The following is a 16216-nucleotide window of genomic DNA, read 5'->3' as shown; positions in this document are numbered from 1 at the left end:
AGCTTTTGCACATATTTTGGTTGAGGCCCTTTAATGAAACTATTAAATACTCAAAATGACCTTACGCAATTAAATAATTTATACATCATCCCAAGATTCTCGGTGTGTTGCTTCGGAATCCTTCGAGTTGAAGTGGTGATGCGGCGAGGAAGATTGCACCAACTCTCCATGTCCATGTCGTCGATCTGAATAAATCGTTGAGAGAGAATACGTCGTCAATCACGTCGAAAACGGCCCACAACCTATCAATGACGGCGTTGAGGAGAGCAAAAGGGCTACGATGAGATTGTCACTACCCCGCGAAGATTCGAAACTTATCAGTGCTTGGGAACTCATGGAGGGGCTCAAAGAAGGAATACCCATCTCGAATCCAGTGAAGAAAAACCCGAAATCGTGTTCTCTCGTCCGTTCACTTACTCCCTCGCCAATAAAATCATTCTGAGAAACACCATCATCCTTTCTAGCAAGACCAAATTCGAATTCGGTTTTGGCACCGTGGACTTGCCTGGATTGTATAGGAAGAAAGATAGATTTTTAGGCTTGTATGAAGAATCAAACAGAGCAAATGAGGGAGAGGAGATAGAGTCAGTTTGCTTATAGGCCCTCCCAATTCCGGTTCCGTGCTCTTTTGTTTGTGTGATCACAGTTAAGACATGTCAATATTTTATATTACTATTCATTTTTGTCTTATTATCTCTATAAAAAATAATATAAAATGTTAACGTGATTTAACCGTAACCACAAAAAACAGGAGGACACGGAAGGGCACCGGAAGTGGGAGGGCAAACAATCCTTAAAGAGGGAGAACTTGTAGAAAATAATAAAATATTTAAAATATGGATGAACAGTGTGTCTGCTGTGGTCATTATACTTATTTACTTCATTTTTATATAAAAGTTTACTAAACATTTTAATATTGCATTTTAGACTCAAATTTTTTTTTGCAAATCTAATTTATCAAGCATCTAACTACTTCATTTCACAACTTATTAATTCTACAACACATTAAAAGCAATTTTTTTTTTAAAGTACATGAATACCAAATTAGAATTTCGAGTAGAGAAAGATTTTATGTAAAACGTGAATGTCAAAGTAGCGATGTTTAAAAATAATCACATGCTGCCATGTGTCCTCAAGATGATTCACAAACTACCTACCTTTGATGTACTAATGCTAAGAAAACTAAACAAAATTACCATGTCATTTAGTTTATAAAAATTATCTCTAAATTTAATCTCCCTAGTATTATCACTTAAGAAAAATGTGATGATTTTACTTTTTGTTACCCAAAGTTTATGCACTACAAGAAAAATGACTAATAATCATTATTCACATAACGGTTTATTATTGGGTAACAATGATGTATGATTTCCTGATTTTACTTCTACTAGCCTCTCTGCACGCACTAACGTGCGTGCGAGATACATTTTTGCATCACGGGCGCTACGCGCCCCTAAATGTGTATTGTGTTAATTTTTTTTCATTGTAATTGTCAATGTATATGGTTTAGAAAGTATGATATGGTTGCACATAACAGGAAAAGTTGTTGACGTGGATACTCTTTCACACACAGCAGTGCCTATTACAGTGTCCTCACGCGCGTGCGAAAGACACTTTTTTCATCACGGCGCGCTACGCACGACTTACACATTTTAGATGTATTTATATGCGAGGATTGGTTCAATGTATAGAAACATAAAATAAAGACGATTATCATCTCTAATAATACAGGTAGTAATTTAAAGTATTTATCTAGAATTTGTAACAAAAAAAAAAAGTAATAAATAACATAGAAGATCCTTATAACTTAGTTGCAACTAAAAGCTAAGTAAAAAGTATAAAAACAATCCAAGAACTTTAATTGGCTTTGATACACTTGACGGTTCTTCATATCATGAACTCATATCGTTGTCCTGTTGAAAATTTAATGCGTTCGGTTAGAATCAAATATTAGCATTATTTGTAATTGAATTGCATTAAAATTTGAAAACGGGAATTAAACATTAAAAGAAAGAATATAACCTTATGTTGAAATCGAAGGAAGCAAAATATCTTTGTACACAACATTCTTTGTGAAGACTCCTTCGTGACCGTGTAATTCTCCTTTCTTTACCAAGACTTTTGTTGTAGACGCTGATACTCCTCTTGATAAAGCCATGTACAATTGTCCATGACTAAATACGTGATCTGGTAGATAAATACCCACATTTGGTATTGTCTGCCCTTGTGATTTATTTATGGTTGGTGCAAAACTCAATTTCACTGTAAACTGTTTTCTCATCATTTCAAATGGGAGTCCTGCGCTTTCTGTGGTCTTTAAAGAGATTCTTGGTAAAAAATACTCTAGTTCCAGCAAATTGTCCAGATAAGATTTCGGCATCAATTAGATTATTGTAAGCTCCATGGCAAGCCAGTCTTGTACCATTGCACAACCCCATCTTCGGATCGATATTTCTCAAAAGCATTATTGGGGCACCTTTTTTCAAAGTTAACTGATGAGGGGGCATTCCACCAGGTGATATTGAATTCAAGAACTCTTGTTGATACAAATTTCTCACATCGTCCTGAACTGAATCGAAAGAGTATAAGATATGTTCAGTCCCCGGAAATTTATCGATGATCATTTTATTAAGCTTGTCAGCATCCTCATTTTTTGGAGTTATAATTTCCCTTTCCACCAAGTATCTTGAATCACATACATGACATTCCAAATCAGGGAAAACTTCATTAACAAATTGGACAATGGATTCTTCACCATTCCATGGAATGACCATACATGATGGTAATTGCATCATGTCATCTATCATAGTTTCTTGTTCCCCATTACCAACATGAAGTAAGAACTCTGAAAAATCTTGATCATTGATGGATCTCATGTTGTGCTTAAGACGAACGATTTTCACATGTCCCCAAAATGAAGCATTAATCATACTTGCTTGCATCAATTCAAACCTTGTACCTTTTGGAACAACTGGAAGAACTTGTTGAAAACATCCTCCAAAAATCATGACATTTCCTCCAAATGGCACGTCAACACCTATTATATCTTTGAACGTTCGATCGAGTATCTCAAATGCAAATTTGTGTGCCATTGGTGCTTCATCCCAAACAACAGCTAATGTTTTTCTTATCAATTCTGCCAAATCTGATTGGATACTAATAGAACAAGTGGAAGATGCATCTGGACTGAGGGGAATTTTAAATCTAGAGTGTGTTGTCCTTCTGCCTGGCAATATGGTTGCTGCAATTCTAGATGTTGTTGTTGCCAATATAATATGACCATTGCTCCTTAACGTTGCTAACAAAGCACGATATAAGTATGCCTTTCTCGTCCCTTCAGGACCATCCACAAAAAATATGGCATTGTCTTGACGTTCATTAGCAGACACAATCGAATTATACACTGCCATTTGGTCTTCATTTAGATTATGTACCGCATTGAGGTCTGCTTCAGAAATGTCAAGTGAAACTTCATCTTGTATTACCCTTGGAAGTGTGTTGTCTCTAACAAAATCTTGTGTTATTTGTGGTATATCGTAATCAGATACAGACTTATTATGTTGCACTAATAGCCCATTCAAGTCTTGCAAAAGCTTGTTTAAGATAGAAGTATTATTTATGGTACTTGAGACAGAATAATCTTCTACCATAAATGAATGAAATTCATTCCACAATCTTCTTACTCCATGTGGTTCACAGTAAACCAAGATGGTAACAAACAACCTTCGTAAAGCTGACGACATTCGAATGTTAGAGGCCTCACGAAGACACTGTATGATGCTATCATCATCTTCTAGCAAACCTTGTTGTTCCACTACCTTAATAAATGTTGGTTGTACGATGTCATTAACTGTTCTTAAATCGTCAAATGATGTTGGTCCTCTAACATGATTAAGAAGGATGCGTAAGTAGAATTTTTCACCCTCATTTGGCGAAACTACATATATTCGGCCAATAACTTTATGGTTATTCATCCTCTCACTCCAGACTTTATCTTTTTGACTCCATCTGAACCTTTCAGAGAACTCCCGGTATAAGTATTGTCGTGCTTCCGGGCAAGTGGTATTCTTGGTAAAAAACTCTGTCAACATAGTCATCGAGTTTGTGTCATCTGCCAAAATATCTGACACTCTTTGGTGAGGGTAAAAATGAATAGTTTGTCCTTCAGGGAGATGAATTTGTAATCGTTCGACCAATGGATAAAGTCGATTAGTTACAAATTTGAATATTCTCCATAATGTTTCAGGTGCACAAACCCATCTTGCATCAACAAACTGCTTTATTTCATCTTGAATAGGTTCAGGATGGACTTCAAAAGCTACTCGATCGGGACCTTTATAAACATATTTGTACAGATACTTAACACTCTTAATGCTGCAACAAATCTCAACATTAATATGACAATCATATCTGAGGAGTAACCATGAGTTATAAGGAATAACCCACCGATTATCCACCATTATACGTGCATTTTGATGTAACGAGACTAGATTATGATTGTCTCTTCTACGATAGATTGGATAAGAATCATTTCCTTGAACTGTAGTTGGTGCAAATGGCTTAGGATAATTTCGTTTACAACTACCACGTTTCATACAGGGTGATCGTGAATTATGTATTCCACATAGACCATGTATCATATGCCTTAACACGGCACCATACAATTCAAGCTCTTCATTTGGAATTGGTATTTCAGCACGTACCATCTGATCATAATCATCTGGACTATTAAGCTTATCATTTTCTTTTAACATGAGAAGCATGTGAACATGGGGCAGACCGCACTTTTGAAACTCAATGACATATACATATGCAAGAACCCTGCCTAAAACACCTTTTTTTTATAACATCATTCTTCAACTGTTTGAATTTTGCACGAAAAACCCTTGTAAGCAAATCTGGTCGATCTTGTGGTGCTTGGCCAGGTAGCAGCTCATCACTTATTTCTTTCCAATTTGGATTACATGTCATTGTTAGGAAAATATCTGGTCTTCTATATTTTTGCACCAAAGTCATTGCATCTTGATACCTTTGATATATGTCATGGGGACTACCAACAAAAGATGATGGTAATATAGTCCTACGACGACCGATGTTTCCTGTATTTGTTTTGTTAAAAGTCGTTAATAAGTCTAAATATGTTTGTTTTGTTTCAACCCATTAATAAGTCTCATTTAATGTGACAAAACATGAACATGAAGAATATATTTTTTTTATTATAAACTGATTAGCCTCATACCTGCATTATTTTGTCCTGCAGCTAATGAGTCTTGTAGTCCTTGATAAAATTCAGATCGAATTGTGTGTTGATTATCACGCATCCCTCTAAGCTTTTGTGATTCGATCTTTATGTAGTTGTCAACTACATATTGCTGCAATAGGCGACCACCACGAAGTAGAAGCAATTCATCATGTTGACGGATCTAAAATGATAAAATTCATTGTTCAACACAATATAAGTTTTAAAAATTAATATTTATTGACAGAGATGAAGGTGGTAGGTTACCTGAAGAACATACGAATAATAGTCACAGCATGTCACTTTTTTGTTGGTATTATTTCGAGTATTCACATCCCATCCGTACGTTCCATAAGGTAACAACAATGGATATTGTAAAGGGTCATAGTAGCCGACACAATCTTTGATACTCTTAAGTTAACCATTCGTAGTTTGCACAACAATATCTCGACCTCTAATGTTTTCTGATCCTTCACCACCTACTATGATTGCAGCAACCTGAGATGCAGACGGTAAACAATATTGTCGTTGATTCGTAGGCTGCTCCTTGATAATCAATCTACAACTTTGCAAATCTTGATGTTGCGCAAGGTGGTGAATTGTTTGCACAAATGGATTATATTGATTCAAGATTTGTTGGATTTTTTCAACCACATCTCTGTTTAGTGCTTCACTTTCTCTCATCCGATTGTCTATTTCATGAGCAGTGTCATATATATACATTTGTAGGAATCTTGGTCTACTATCTCCAATAGGCAAGAGACTTCCAATCTTATGGTATATGGAACCTTGAGCACAAAATGTGTAAATACCACGTCTTCCTGTTACTAGGTTTTCGTCAACATGAACTCCCATTGAAGTGAAGGCAAAAATGTGGTTGTAAGCTCGTATATTCTGCCTAAAATGTCTTCCCTAGGCAGATTGGTTGCAAAAAAGCTCAATCATTTCAGGAGGGGACGGTGTCAATGGTAGAGCAAGCTTTCCACGTAAGCAACGCATTTCAAATGTTTCATGAGAGAACAAACGGGCATGACAATCTGGACATGTGGTTGGATTTGGCATGTGAAATCTTGGGATTCCCATGTTTTCATTGAAGTTTCTAGCACAATTATGAATTGGCCTTGTTCCCATCGGATGTTGTCGAGGTGGTACGTCCTCGTTAGGCTGGATATCATTTTCATTAATGAGATTAAAATCATTTGCTTCAAAAGGAAACATTAAAAGTGTTTTATGGTTTAGAGAGCATAGTAAAAAATGTAGGTATTAACAATCCAAAACTAATACCTTCATTGATGATGGGTGGATAAGAATGATTCATTGGAATATTCGAATGGAATGATTGCGCTGTTGTATTTTCTGTTATAATAAAATGAAATGGAAGTAAGGTAATAAGTGGTGTTTACAATAATGATGATATTGATGTTTATCTTTTTCAAAGTTGTACTATGGTAGTTTGTGCAATTACCATTATGAGTAAAACTTTGAATAAGTCCATCCTGAGGCAAGCATGTCCTATTCGATCGGGCAATTTGCCTTATATGAGTTAAGCGCATTGTTCTTGGAACTTGATTGCTACTGCCTTCTCCAAACGGCACTATGTTGAGTCGTTCAACATGATTGCTACTACCTTCATCGAATTGCACTATGTTAGGGTGTTGAACTTGATCGATATCGCCACCAAATAACATTATGTTTGAGCGTTGAATTTGTTGAACATGATAATTGGATCGTCGCCGTGCTAAGTAATCATGTCTTTGCCTTGAACTCATTGAATTCCGCCTCATACGTTGTTGATCCCGCCATTGCTCTCGTTGGCTTTGTCTCTCATCAGTCACATATGCATTTTGTTGCTCTAAACCAAGTAACGTAATGGTGTACGAATAATATTAGTAAGCATAGAATATTATTTACGTACCTACATACTTATTTTTTTTTTGCCTTTTGTTTTTGTAATTGAATCAGTGGTATACATTACGGTTTTTTTTTTTTTTTTTTTTCGTTTGATTGGAAACAAATAGTTTACAGTAGACTTAGTTTATTAAGGAGTAAATATTATAACAGTGGTAAAATAAAATTAGTTTACAGCAGACTTGATTTACCACATAGTGACACGTTTGGAGAGGAGGACAAAGAAATGGTTTCTACTACCTTAGTGTTTTGGGGTTAAAAAAAACGGAAAAACAATAAAAACGGAGGTTCACTCCACTAATTTTGATAGAACTTTTCATTTTTTTTAATTATGTTGCTAGATCGATATTCTATATCTATATCCATTATCATTTCCTAAAATTTTTGCCCTTTAATAATGGATTATAAATTTTGGTTGATCGTATCATGATGTTTTTTTAAGTTCACAATTTTTTCCTTTTAGTATAGATATACTATATCTTTATGCGATGTTATTTTTAAAATTTTCTTTTGACTATTATAGTTGAATTGTTATTCCAAGTTTTCATAAAATTTTGTATCACCTATCGTTCCAGACATATTCCTTTCCTTTATTTTTCATTTTTTAATTTTTTTCCTTAATTGGTTTATTTATTTTTTCATTTTTTTTTGTTTGGAGTACTTGTTAAAACGTTGGTCAGTATGGTAGATATATACAATCCAAATGTTGAAATTGTTATAGACATCACAGAATTATTAAATGGATGTTTGCATTAATAGTACAAAAAGGCAATGTTAATGTAAAATCACTATTCCATTCAATCTTAATAGATGTGTCTTAATAATTCGTAAAAACATATTCATACAATATATTGTTTTACAAATATTTAATTAATAGAGACCAAAAAAAAAATTCATAGTTACCCGCCGATGTTGGTCCTATGTCCTCTTGGTTTACTTCCGCTTGATTTTGTACTATATTTACCGAGTTCAATCGAGTTTGATAATTGGCACGCCGTCGTATTGAAATTCACGCCCGTTGTGATGAATTCATAGATTGTCGTCTTTGCCTTTGTTGATTGCTCCTACGATACCTTTGGTCTGATTGTTGAGAATTGTTAACATTTGTTTGTCCGAAGTGAACTTCATGATTGCCGACCTACATGGAGAAATTGCCAAAGAGAATGAATTTTATTTTTATTTTTAAAAAGAAGAAAAAATAAAGCATCTCTACAGAAGAGGAATAATGCAGATAAGGTAAACAACCTTTGGCATATCACTTCTATCAATTCCCTCCATACTTGATATGTTGAAAGCCTATGAAGATCTTAATACTGAAATTTCAATTTGATGATTCTTAATAAAGGTAAAATTGAAGAAAAATATGAAAACATAGCATTGAAATTGAACAATAAAAAATGATGCTTGCACAAATTAGATAAGACAGTAGGCATAAAAAGGTGATGCCTTCAACGGCATATACCACCCTAATGGGAGGAATACCTAGCAGCAGCAGGTAAATTTTTTTTTTATGTGCAGTTTCTAAATTATTTATGCATTTTTTTTTAAATTTCACTATTAATTTCACTATTATACTTTGAAGTCATCCGCAAGAATTTTCTTTCAACCCTTCGATTTCCATTTCCTGCTCGTATATAGTCTGTAAACATAGTAGTAAAACACACAGTTAAGTAAATTCCATAGCTTGAAACATAATTTAGTAAAATTTCATAGTCTGATGATATAAATCACACATTTCGATCAAATCACACATTTCAACAAAATCCCATTTATTATCAACCACAAATTATGCAATTGGACTTTCTGGGTAACTTTAAATTCCCCAAAAAGCAATCTAAAATACCAAAATCAGTGACAGACTACAAAGCCAACATAAAAAAAACGAAAACTTACGGAAAAGCTTCACTTTGTACTCCCAATCCTTTTCACGAATCTGCAAGGAAAAAAAAAAGAAAAAAATCAGTGACAAACTACAAAGCCAGCATAAAAAAATCGAAAACTTACGGAAAAGCTTCACTTTGTACTCCCAATCCTTTTCACGAATCTGCAACAACAACAACAACAACAACAAAGCCTTTTCCCACTAAGTGGGGTCGGCTATATGAATCCTAGAACGCCATTGCGCTCGGTTTTGTGTCATGTCCTCCGTTAGATCCAAGTACTCTAAGTCTTTTCTTAGAGTCTCTTCCAAAGTTTTCCTAGGTCTTCCTCTACCCCTTCGGCCCTGAACCTCTGTCCCGTAGTCACATCTTCGAACCGGAGCGTCATTCGGCCTTCTTTGCACATGTCCAAATCACCGGAGCCGATTTTCTCTCATCTTTCCTACAATTTCGGCTACTCCTACTTTACCTCGGATATCCTCATTCCCAATCTTATCCTTTCTCGTGTGCCCACACATCCCACGAAGCATCCTCATCTCCGCTACACCCATTTTGTGTACGTGTTGATGCTTCACCGCCCAACATTCTGTGCCATACAACATCGCTGGCCTTATTGCCGTCCTATAAAATTTTCCCTTGAGCTTCAGTGGCCTACGACGGTCACACAACACGCCGGATGCATTCTAACACTTCATCCATCCAGCTCGTATTCTATGGTTGAGATCTCCATCTAATTCTCCGTTCTCTTGCAAGATAGATCCTAGGTAGCGAAAACGGTCGCTTTTTGTGATCTTCGCTAGATTGCTCCGGTCATTAGTGTGGATAAGTATATAAATGGATAGAGATAGGAAAGCAAACACAAGATGTACGTGGTTCACCCATATTGGCTACGTCCACGGAATAGAAGAGTTCTTATTAATTGTGAAGGGTTTACACAAGTACATAGGTTCAAGCTCTCCTTTAGTGAGTACAAGTGAATGATTTAGTACAAATGACATTAAGAAATATTGTGGGAGAATGATCTCGTAATCACGAAACTTCTAAGTATCGGAGTGTGGAGTCGTCTTGACTTGCCTTATCTGTCTCATAGGTAGATGTGGCATCTTCTCTGGAAGTACTCTTCCTCCATCCAGGGGTGGTATCTTTAACTGGTGGAGATGCACAAGGTAATGTATCAATTTCACTTGAAGCTTACTTGTAGTTTCAGGCTTGGTCAAGCGCGATACAAACCATGTAGTAGGAGTCCCCCAAGTCGCCGAGCTAGGGGGTCTGCTGAAAGAGGTGACAGACAAGGTAAGCAATCAGAGCTCCGACTGATTGTTCACCTTCTCCCCATCTTGCAGCAGCATGAAGGATAAAGAGAAGAAAAATGAGAAGAGATGATATGAGATACTTTTGCTTTTGAAGAAGTAACTTTCCACAGGCTTATTCTTGAACTGAGCTGGAGGGTTTTCTGGTTTCCTCCAGAGTATAAGGCCGACTGAAGAATTTGAGGGTCAAAACAAGTCCATCAAATCTAGAGTACGTTCCACCCTGCTGATATGGGATACTTTTGCTTTTGACAGAGTAATGGATGTATCGGCACGTGTGCTGTTACGCTTGTCTCCACATGCTTCCTTGTATCCTTCGCACTTGCCCTATCTGTTCCTCAAGCAGATGCAGAATCTTCCCTGGAAACATAAGATGTTGAAGATGAGTACTCGAGAGCAATGCCAGGTAAGTAATCAGGTAAGGGGTTCCAGGCAGTCAGTTCTTGGCTGGAAGCTTGATTCCAAGTGCTGACTGATTGCTCTCTTTCTCCTTGTCTTGCAGGTAAAAACAAGGCCAAAGGAAAAGACAGGGAAAAAGCATGATATGGGATACTCTTGCTTTTAACCCTGATGATATGAGATATTCTTGCTCTAGTATAGCTTGTTTGCAGAGGTATTATCGGGGGGAAAGAAAGCTGAATATTTCGAAAGGCTTCGTTGGGAGTGCCCTCTCAGATATGATGAAGGGTTGAGCATTTTTGCAGGTCTGCCTGTCCGTTGGGGATGGAGGTTGACATATATAGGAGTCTCCCTAACAAGTAGTAATGCTATTCCTTTACCCTGCTTGGTCATAGCACGGTAGTGGGAGCTGTCAGTTTCACATGTTTTAACTCTGTCAGAGCACTTTGAAAAAGTGGTCTGTGGTATCTGGCTCTCGAGATTCGGAGAACGATGCCTCTTCGATTTTTGAGAAAGCAATCATGCTGGGGGTCTGGCTCTCGAGATTCGGAGAGCAGTGTCTCTTCGATTTTTGAGGAAGTAATCATGTTGGGAGTCTGGCTCTCGAGATTCGGAGGGCGGTGCCTCTTCGATTTTGGAGCAAGTAATCTTGTTGGGAGTGTTGTCTCGAATGTGAGTAAAGGTTGGGCATGTTTGCTAGTCTACCTTGCCACGAAGCACAAAGGTTGATACACAGGGACTTTCCAATTATCCAGCAATGGTACTGTTCCTTTACCCTCTCTTCGATTTTGAGAAAGTAGTCATGTTGGGAGTCTGGCTCTCGAGATTCGGAGGACGGTGCCTCTTCGATTTTGGAGCAAGCAATCTTGTTGGGAGTGTTTTCTCGAATGTGAGTAAAGGTTGGGCATGTTTGCTAGTCTACCTTGCCACGAAGCACAGAAGTTGACACACAGGGAGTTTCCAATTATCCAGCAGTGGTACTGTTCCTTTACCCTTGTGGGTAATAATATGGTAGCTAGACCTTCAAAATTTATGTGTCTAAACTTTGTTAGTGTTGTTTCTTTGCTATTCTTTTACCTTTCTTGGTCAGAGCGATATAGTGGGAGCTGCAAGCTTCACGTGCTCAACTTTGGCAGAGAACTTTGGCAAAGTTATCTGTGGTACCCATGAGCTATTGTTGCGTGTGGGAAGTGGGTGATTGAACAGTAAGATTCATGTGCTTTCTACTTCACCAGAAGTCTTCGACAGAATGCCCATAATTTCTGCAAAGCTGAGTGTGCGTGTGACAGGTGCTGACAAGGCTAGAAAAGTAGGTGCCTCTTCGATTTCTGAGATCGGCCCTCGTGGTCTCTGAGCAGCCCAGCTTTTGAGAAAGCGAGCGCCTCTTCGATTGATTCGAAGAACGATGCCTCATCGATTTTTGAGAAAGCAGTCACGCTGGGGGTCTGGCTCTCGAAGATTCGGGGAGCAGTGTCTCTTCGATTTTTTAGAAAGTAATCATGTTGGGAGTCTGGCTCTCGAGATTCGGAGGGCGGTGCCTCTTCGATTTTGGAGCAAGCAATCTTGTTGGGAGTGTTTTCTCGAATGTGAGTAAAGGTTGGGCATGTTTGCTAGTCTACCTTGCCACGAAGCACAGAGGTTGACACACAGGGACTTTCCAATTATCCAGCAATGGTACTGTTCCTTTACCCTCTCTTCGATTTTTAAGAAAGTAGTCATGTTGGGAGTCTGGCTCTCGAGATTCGGAGGACGGTGCCTCTTCGATTTTGGAGCAAGCAATCTTATTGGGAGTGTTTTCTCGAATGTGAGTAAAGGTTGGGCATGTTTGCTAGTCTACCTTGCCACGAAGCACAGAGGTTGACACACAGGGACTGTCCAATTATCCAGCAGTGGTACTGTTCCTTTACCCTTGTGGGTAATAATATGGTAGCTAGACCTTCAAAATTTATGGGTCTAAACTTTGTTAGTGCTGTTTCTTTGCTATTCTTTTACCCTTCTTGGTCAGAGCGATGTAGTGGGAGCTGCAAGCTTCACGTGCTCGACTTTAGCAGAGAACTTTGGCAAAGTTTTCTGTGGTACCCATGAGCTATTGTTGCGTGTGGGAAGTGGGTGATTGAACAGTAAGATTCATGTGTTTTCTACTTCCCCAGAAGTCTTCGACAGAATGCCCATAATTTCCGCAAAGCTGAGTGTGCGCGTGACAGGTGCTGACAAGGCTGGAAAAGTAGGTGCCTCTTCGATTTCTGAGATCGGCCCTCGTGGTCTCTGGGGAGCCCAGCTTTTGAGAAAGCGAGCGCCTCTTCAATTTCTGAGACCAGCCTTCGTGGTCTTTGAGCAGCCCAACTTTTGAGAAAGCAAACGCCTCTTAGATTTCTGAGATCAACCCTCGTGATCTCTAAGCAGCCCAGCTTTTGAGAAAGCAAACGCCTCTTCGATTTCTGAGCAGGCGCCTCTTCGATTTCTGAAGCTCCGTCGAGTGCAGATTTTTATAAGGGCTGACATTAAGTTCCAAAGCACACTTGAATCTCCACCAGTAGAAGCTTCATTCTTGCACTTCTAAGATCTTGATTTGTCCGACCTCTTCTCTCTTCAACACCTTTGAAAATGTCTGGCCCCTCCGACCGTCGTTTTGACTTGAACCTTGTTGAAGAGGCAGCCCCGCCTTCTCCAGACAACATATGGCGCCCATCCTTCGTCTCCCCTACTGGTCCTCTTACCGTTGGGGATTCCGTGATGAAGAATGATATGACCGCTGCGGTGGTGGCCAGGAACCTTCTCACTCCCAAAGATAACAGACTACTTTCCAAACGGTCTGATGAGTTAGCTGTTAAGGATTCGCTGGCTCTCAGTGTTCAGTGTGCAGGTTCTGTGTCTAATATGGCCCAACGCCTATTTGCTCGAACCCGCCAAGTTGAATCATTGGCGGCTGAAGTGATGAGTCTCAAACAGGAGATTAGAGGGCTCAAGCATGAGAATAAACAGTTGCACCGGCTCGCACATGACTATGCTACAAACATGAAGAGGAAGCTTGACCAGATGAAGGAAACTGATGGTCAGGTTTTACTTGATCATCAGAGATTTGTAGGTTTGTTCCAAAGGCATTTATTGCCTTCGTCTTCTGGGGCTGTACCGCGTAATGAAGCTCCAAATGATCAACCTCTGATGCCTCCTCCTTCTAGGGTTCTGTCCAGTACTGAGGCTCCAAATGATCCCCCTCCGGTGCCTTCTCTTTCTGGGGCTCTACCGACTGCTGAGACTTCTCCTAAGCAACCTTTGTGAAGGCTCCCTCTTGTGTGTTTATTTTGACTCATGTATATGTACATATTTGTAGCTTATCGGGGATATCAATAAATAAGCTTTCCTTCATTTCAACGTATTGTGTGAAATACACCAAAGCCTTCTTCGCTAAGTTCTTTGAATTTTCTTTTGTTGAAGCTTGTATGTTGAAGCTTTCTGAGTGGAGCATGTAGGTTGGGGTAGTGTTCCCTTAATTTTCCGAGTGAGGAAAACTTCTCGGTTGGAGACTTGGAAAATCCAAGTCACTGAGTGGGATCGGCTATATGAATCTTAGAACGCCATTGTGCTCGATCCTGTGTCATGTCCTTCGTTAGATCCAAGTACTCTAAGTCTTTTCTTAGAGTCTCTTCCAAAGTTTTCCTAGGTCTTCCTCTACCCCTTCGGCCCTGAACCTCTGTCCCATCGTCGCATCTTCTAATCGGAGCGTCAGTAGGCCTTCTTTGCACATGTCCAAACCACCGTAACCGATTTTCTCTCATCTTTCCTTCAATTTCGGCTACTCCTACTTTACCCCGGATATCCTCATTCCTAATCTTATCCTTTCTTGTGTGCCCACACATCCAACGAAGCATCCTCATCTCCGCTACACCCATTTTGTGTACGTGTTGATGTTTTTGTTTAAAGGGTTTTTTTAGTCCAATTATTATCAACCATTTCAACAAAATCGAAGAGGGTTTGCAATCCTCATCTCCGCTACACCCATTTCAACAAAATCCCATTTATTATCAACCACAAATTATGCAATAAAGACACATTTAAGCTTAGTACCTTTGAGGAATATGAGTCGATGAGTGCCTAATAAACATGCATGCTGGAAAATTATTTAGTAAATAAGAACATGTCGGGATCGCATTGAGTGTAAAATTAATTAGTAAATAAGAGTAAGTCGGGCTGAGAGTAAATAAGAGTAAGCCGGGTTGAGCCGGTAAACTTAAGACCATTTTATACCTTTCTCGCCTGGGCAGTTCATAATCATGTCAAGAAAAAAGTATCTATTATTGTCCCTCTGTGCAACCAAATTGCAACACTGTTCCAAAAAACACATCCGAAATTTAGAAACCCCAATTTTATTTATGCAATGAAAAATTAAAAAAAAAAAAGATAGTAAATTATAACCGGAATTCTTTATGGAGAGAGCGAGTCTGAGTCTTCGGAGGATGCGATCGTAGTGGGAGAAGGGGCGGCCGAAGGCGACATAAACGACGACATTAGAGGTGGAGTGGAGAGGCTGAGAGAGAGAGAGTGCTTGAGAATGCGGTGGGGGACAAAAGCGGCGCTGGTGTCGACGCAGTCTTTGAGGAGCACAAATGGTAGAATGAAAATCCAGAAAAGGAGTGAAAAAGAGACTTGAGAGAATAGCTGGTTAATTGTGGGAAGTTACTGAAAAAGTGGGGGATTAATACGGTTGAAAATGATAAACACCACGTTTATTTTTTTCACTCACGTCTCTTTTTTTTCCTTTTTTCAGCTTTTTAAATAATTTGTTGTTTTTATTCCGAATTTTCTTTTTTTTGTGACAAAATTGCCCTTGTAAATTTGTTATTATTATTTTCAATCAGTTTTGGATTTTTTTGTTTAAAGGGTTTTTTTTAGTCCAATTATTTTTGATGAAGCATTGAGACACCAAACTTGACTTCTGGCTTTCTAATATTAGAGATATTGCCATGTTTTTTTAATGTTTTCTATCATTTAGTGATGTGCTATATATTGCTCAATCTCTTTTGTGTTTATGTAATGATGAAAAGTTCACAGCAACCAATCTCACTTCAGTGTAGTGCATGAAAGAGAGAAATCATCTTTTTCTTTCTTGTCATGAGATTAAGTACTTCTAGACAACTTAGAAAGTGAAATAATGCTTTCTGTGATCATTTGCTGGAAGTAAGTTCTTCCTTATATAATATATTACTATATATTAAATTAAAAATTTTGTCCCTATAACTTGGGCGAAGTTCTACTTCATTTGTACCTGCAGTTTCAATTGCGATTTTAGACATGTAATTTTCTAATTGTTTCTCTTCAAGGAAAATAACTTAACTCTGCCAATCTTTCATAAAAATTAGCAACTGAATGACATATTTTACTGTAAATTGGTCCCAAACCCCCTTAAATGTGTGCCAAATTCTTCATTTAATTTGTTTAGCCCTTAAACCTAACTAAAGAGACCTCGTTTTTCTTTGTGAATA

The 16216-nt window shown here is 38.3% G+C and overlaps 1 protein-coding gene and 1 long non-coding RNA gene across 2 annotated transcripts; both read right to left on the bottom strand.

Moving 5' to 3' along the window:
- Positions 1–2285: 2285 nt before the first annotated feature.
- On the bottom strand, positions 2286–4763 carry LOC103404851 (uncharacterized). The gene has a single exon (XM_008343822.2). It carries the CDS (start codon positions 4761–4763, stop codon positions 2286–2288), a length of 2478 nt encoding a protein of 825 aa, XP_008342044.2.
- A 3158-nt stretch (positions 4764–7921) lies between these two features.
- Positions 7922–15384, bottom strand: LOC139191403 (uncharacterized). The gene is made up of 5 exons (XR_011575460.1): positions 15150–15384; positions 14982–15060; positions 9041–9191; positions 8393–8786; positions 7922–8285 (listed from the first exon to the last, which is right to left on the bottom strand). It is a non-coding gene; the product is annotated as an uncharacterized lncRNA (long non-coding RNA).
- Positions 15385–16216: the final 832 nt, after the last annotated feature.

The sequence above is a fragment of the Malus domestica genome, chromosome 14 (assembly GCF_042453785.1).
Source record: "Malus domestica chromosome 14, GDT2T_hap1".
In the NCBI taxonomy this organism is placed as follows: domain Eukaryota; kingdom Viridiplantae; phylum Streptophyta; class Magnoliopsida; order Rosales; family Rosaceae; genus Malus; species Malus domestica.
The sequence above is the reverse complement of the archived record's forward strand: the minus strand, read 5'-3'. Positions and strand labels throughout refer to the sequence as shown.

Excerpts from the sequence above, each read along its gene's own strand:
- LOC103404851 (XM_008343822.2), bottom strand. The coding sequence starts at position 4,763 with ATGCTTCTCATGTTAAAAGAAAATGATAAGCTTAATAGTCCAGATGAT.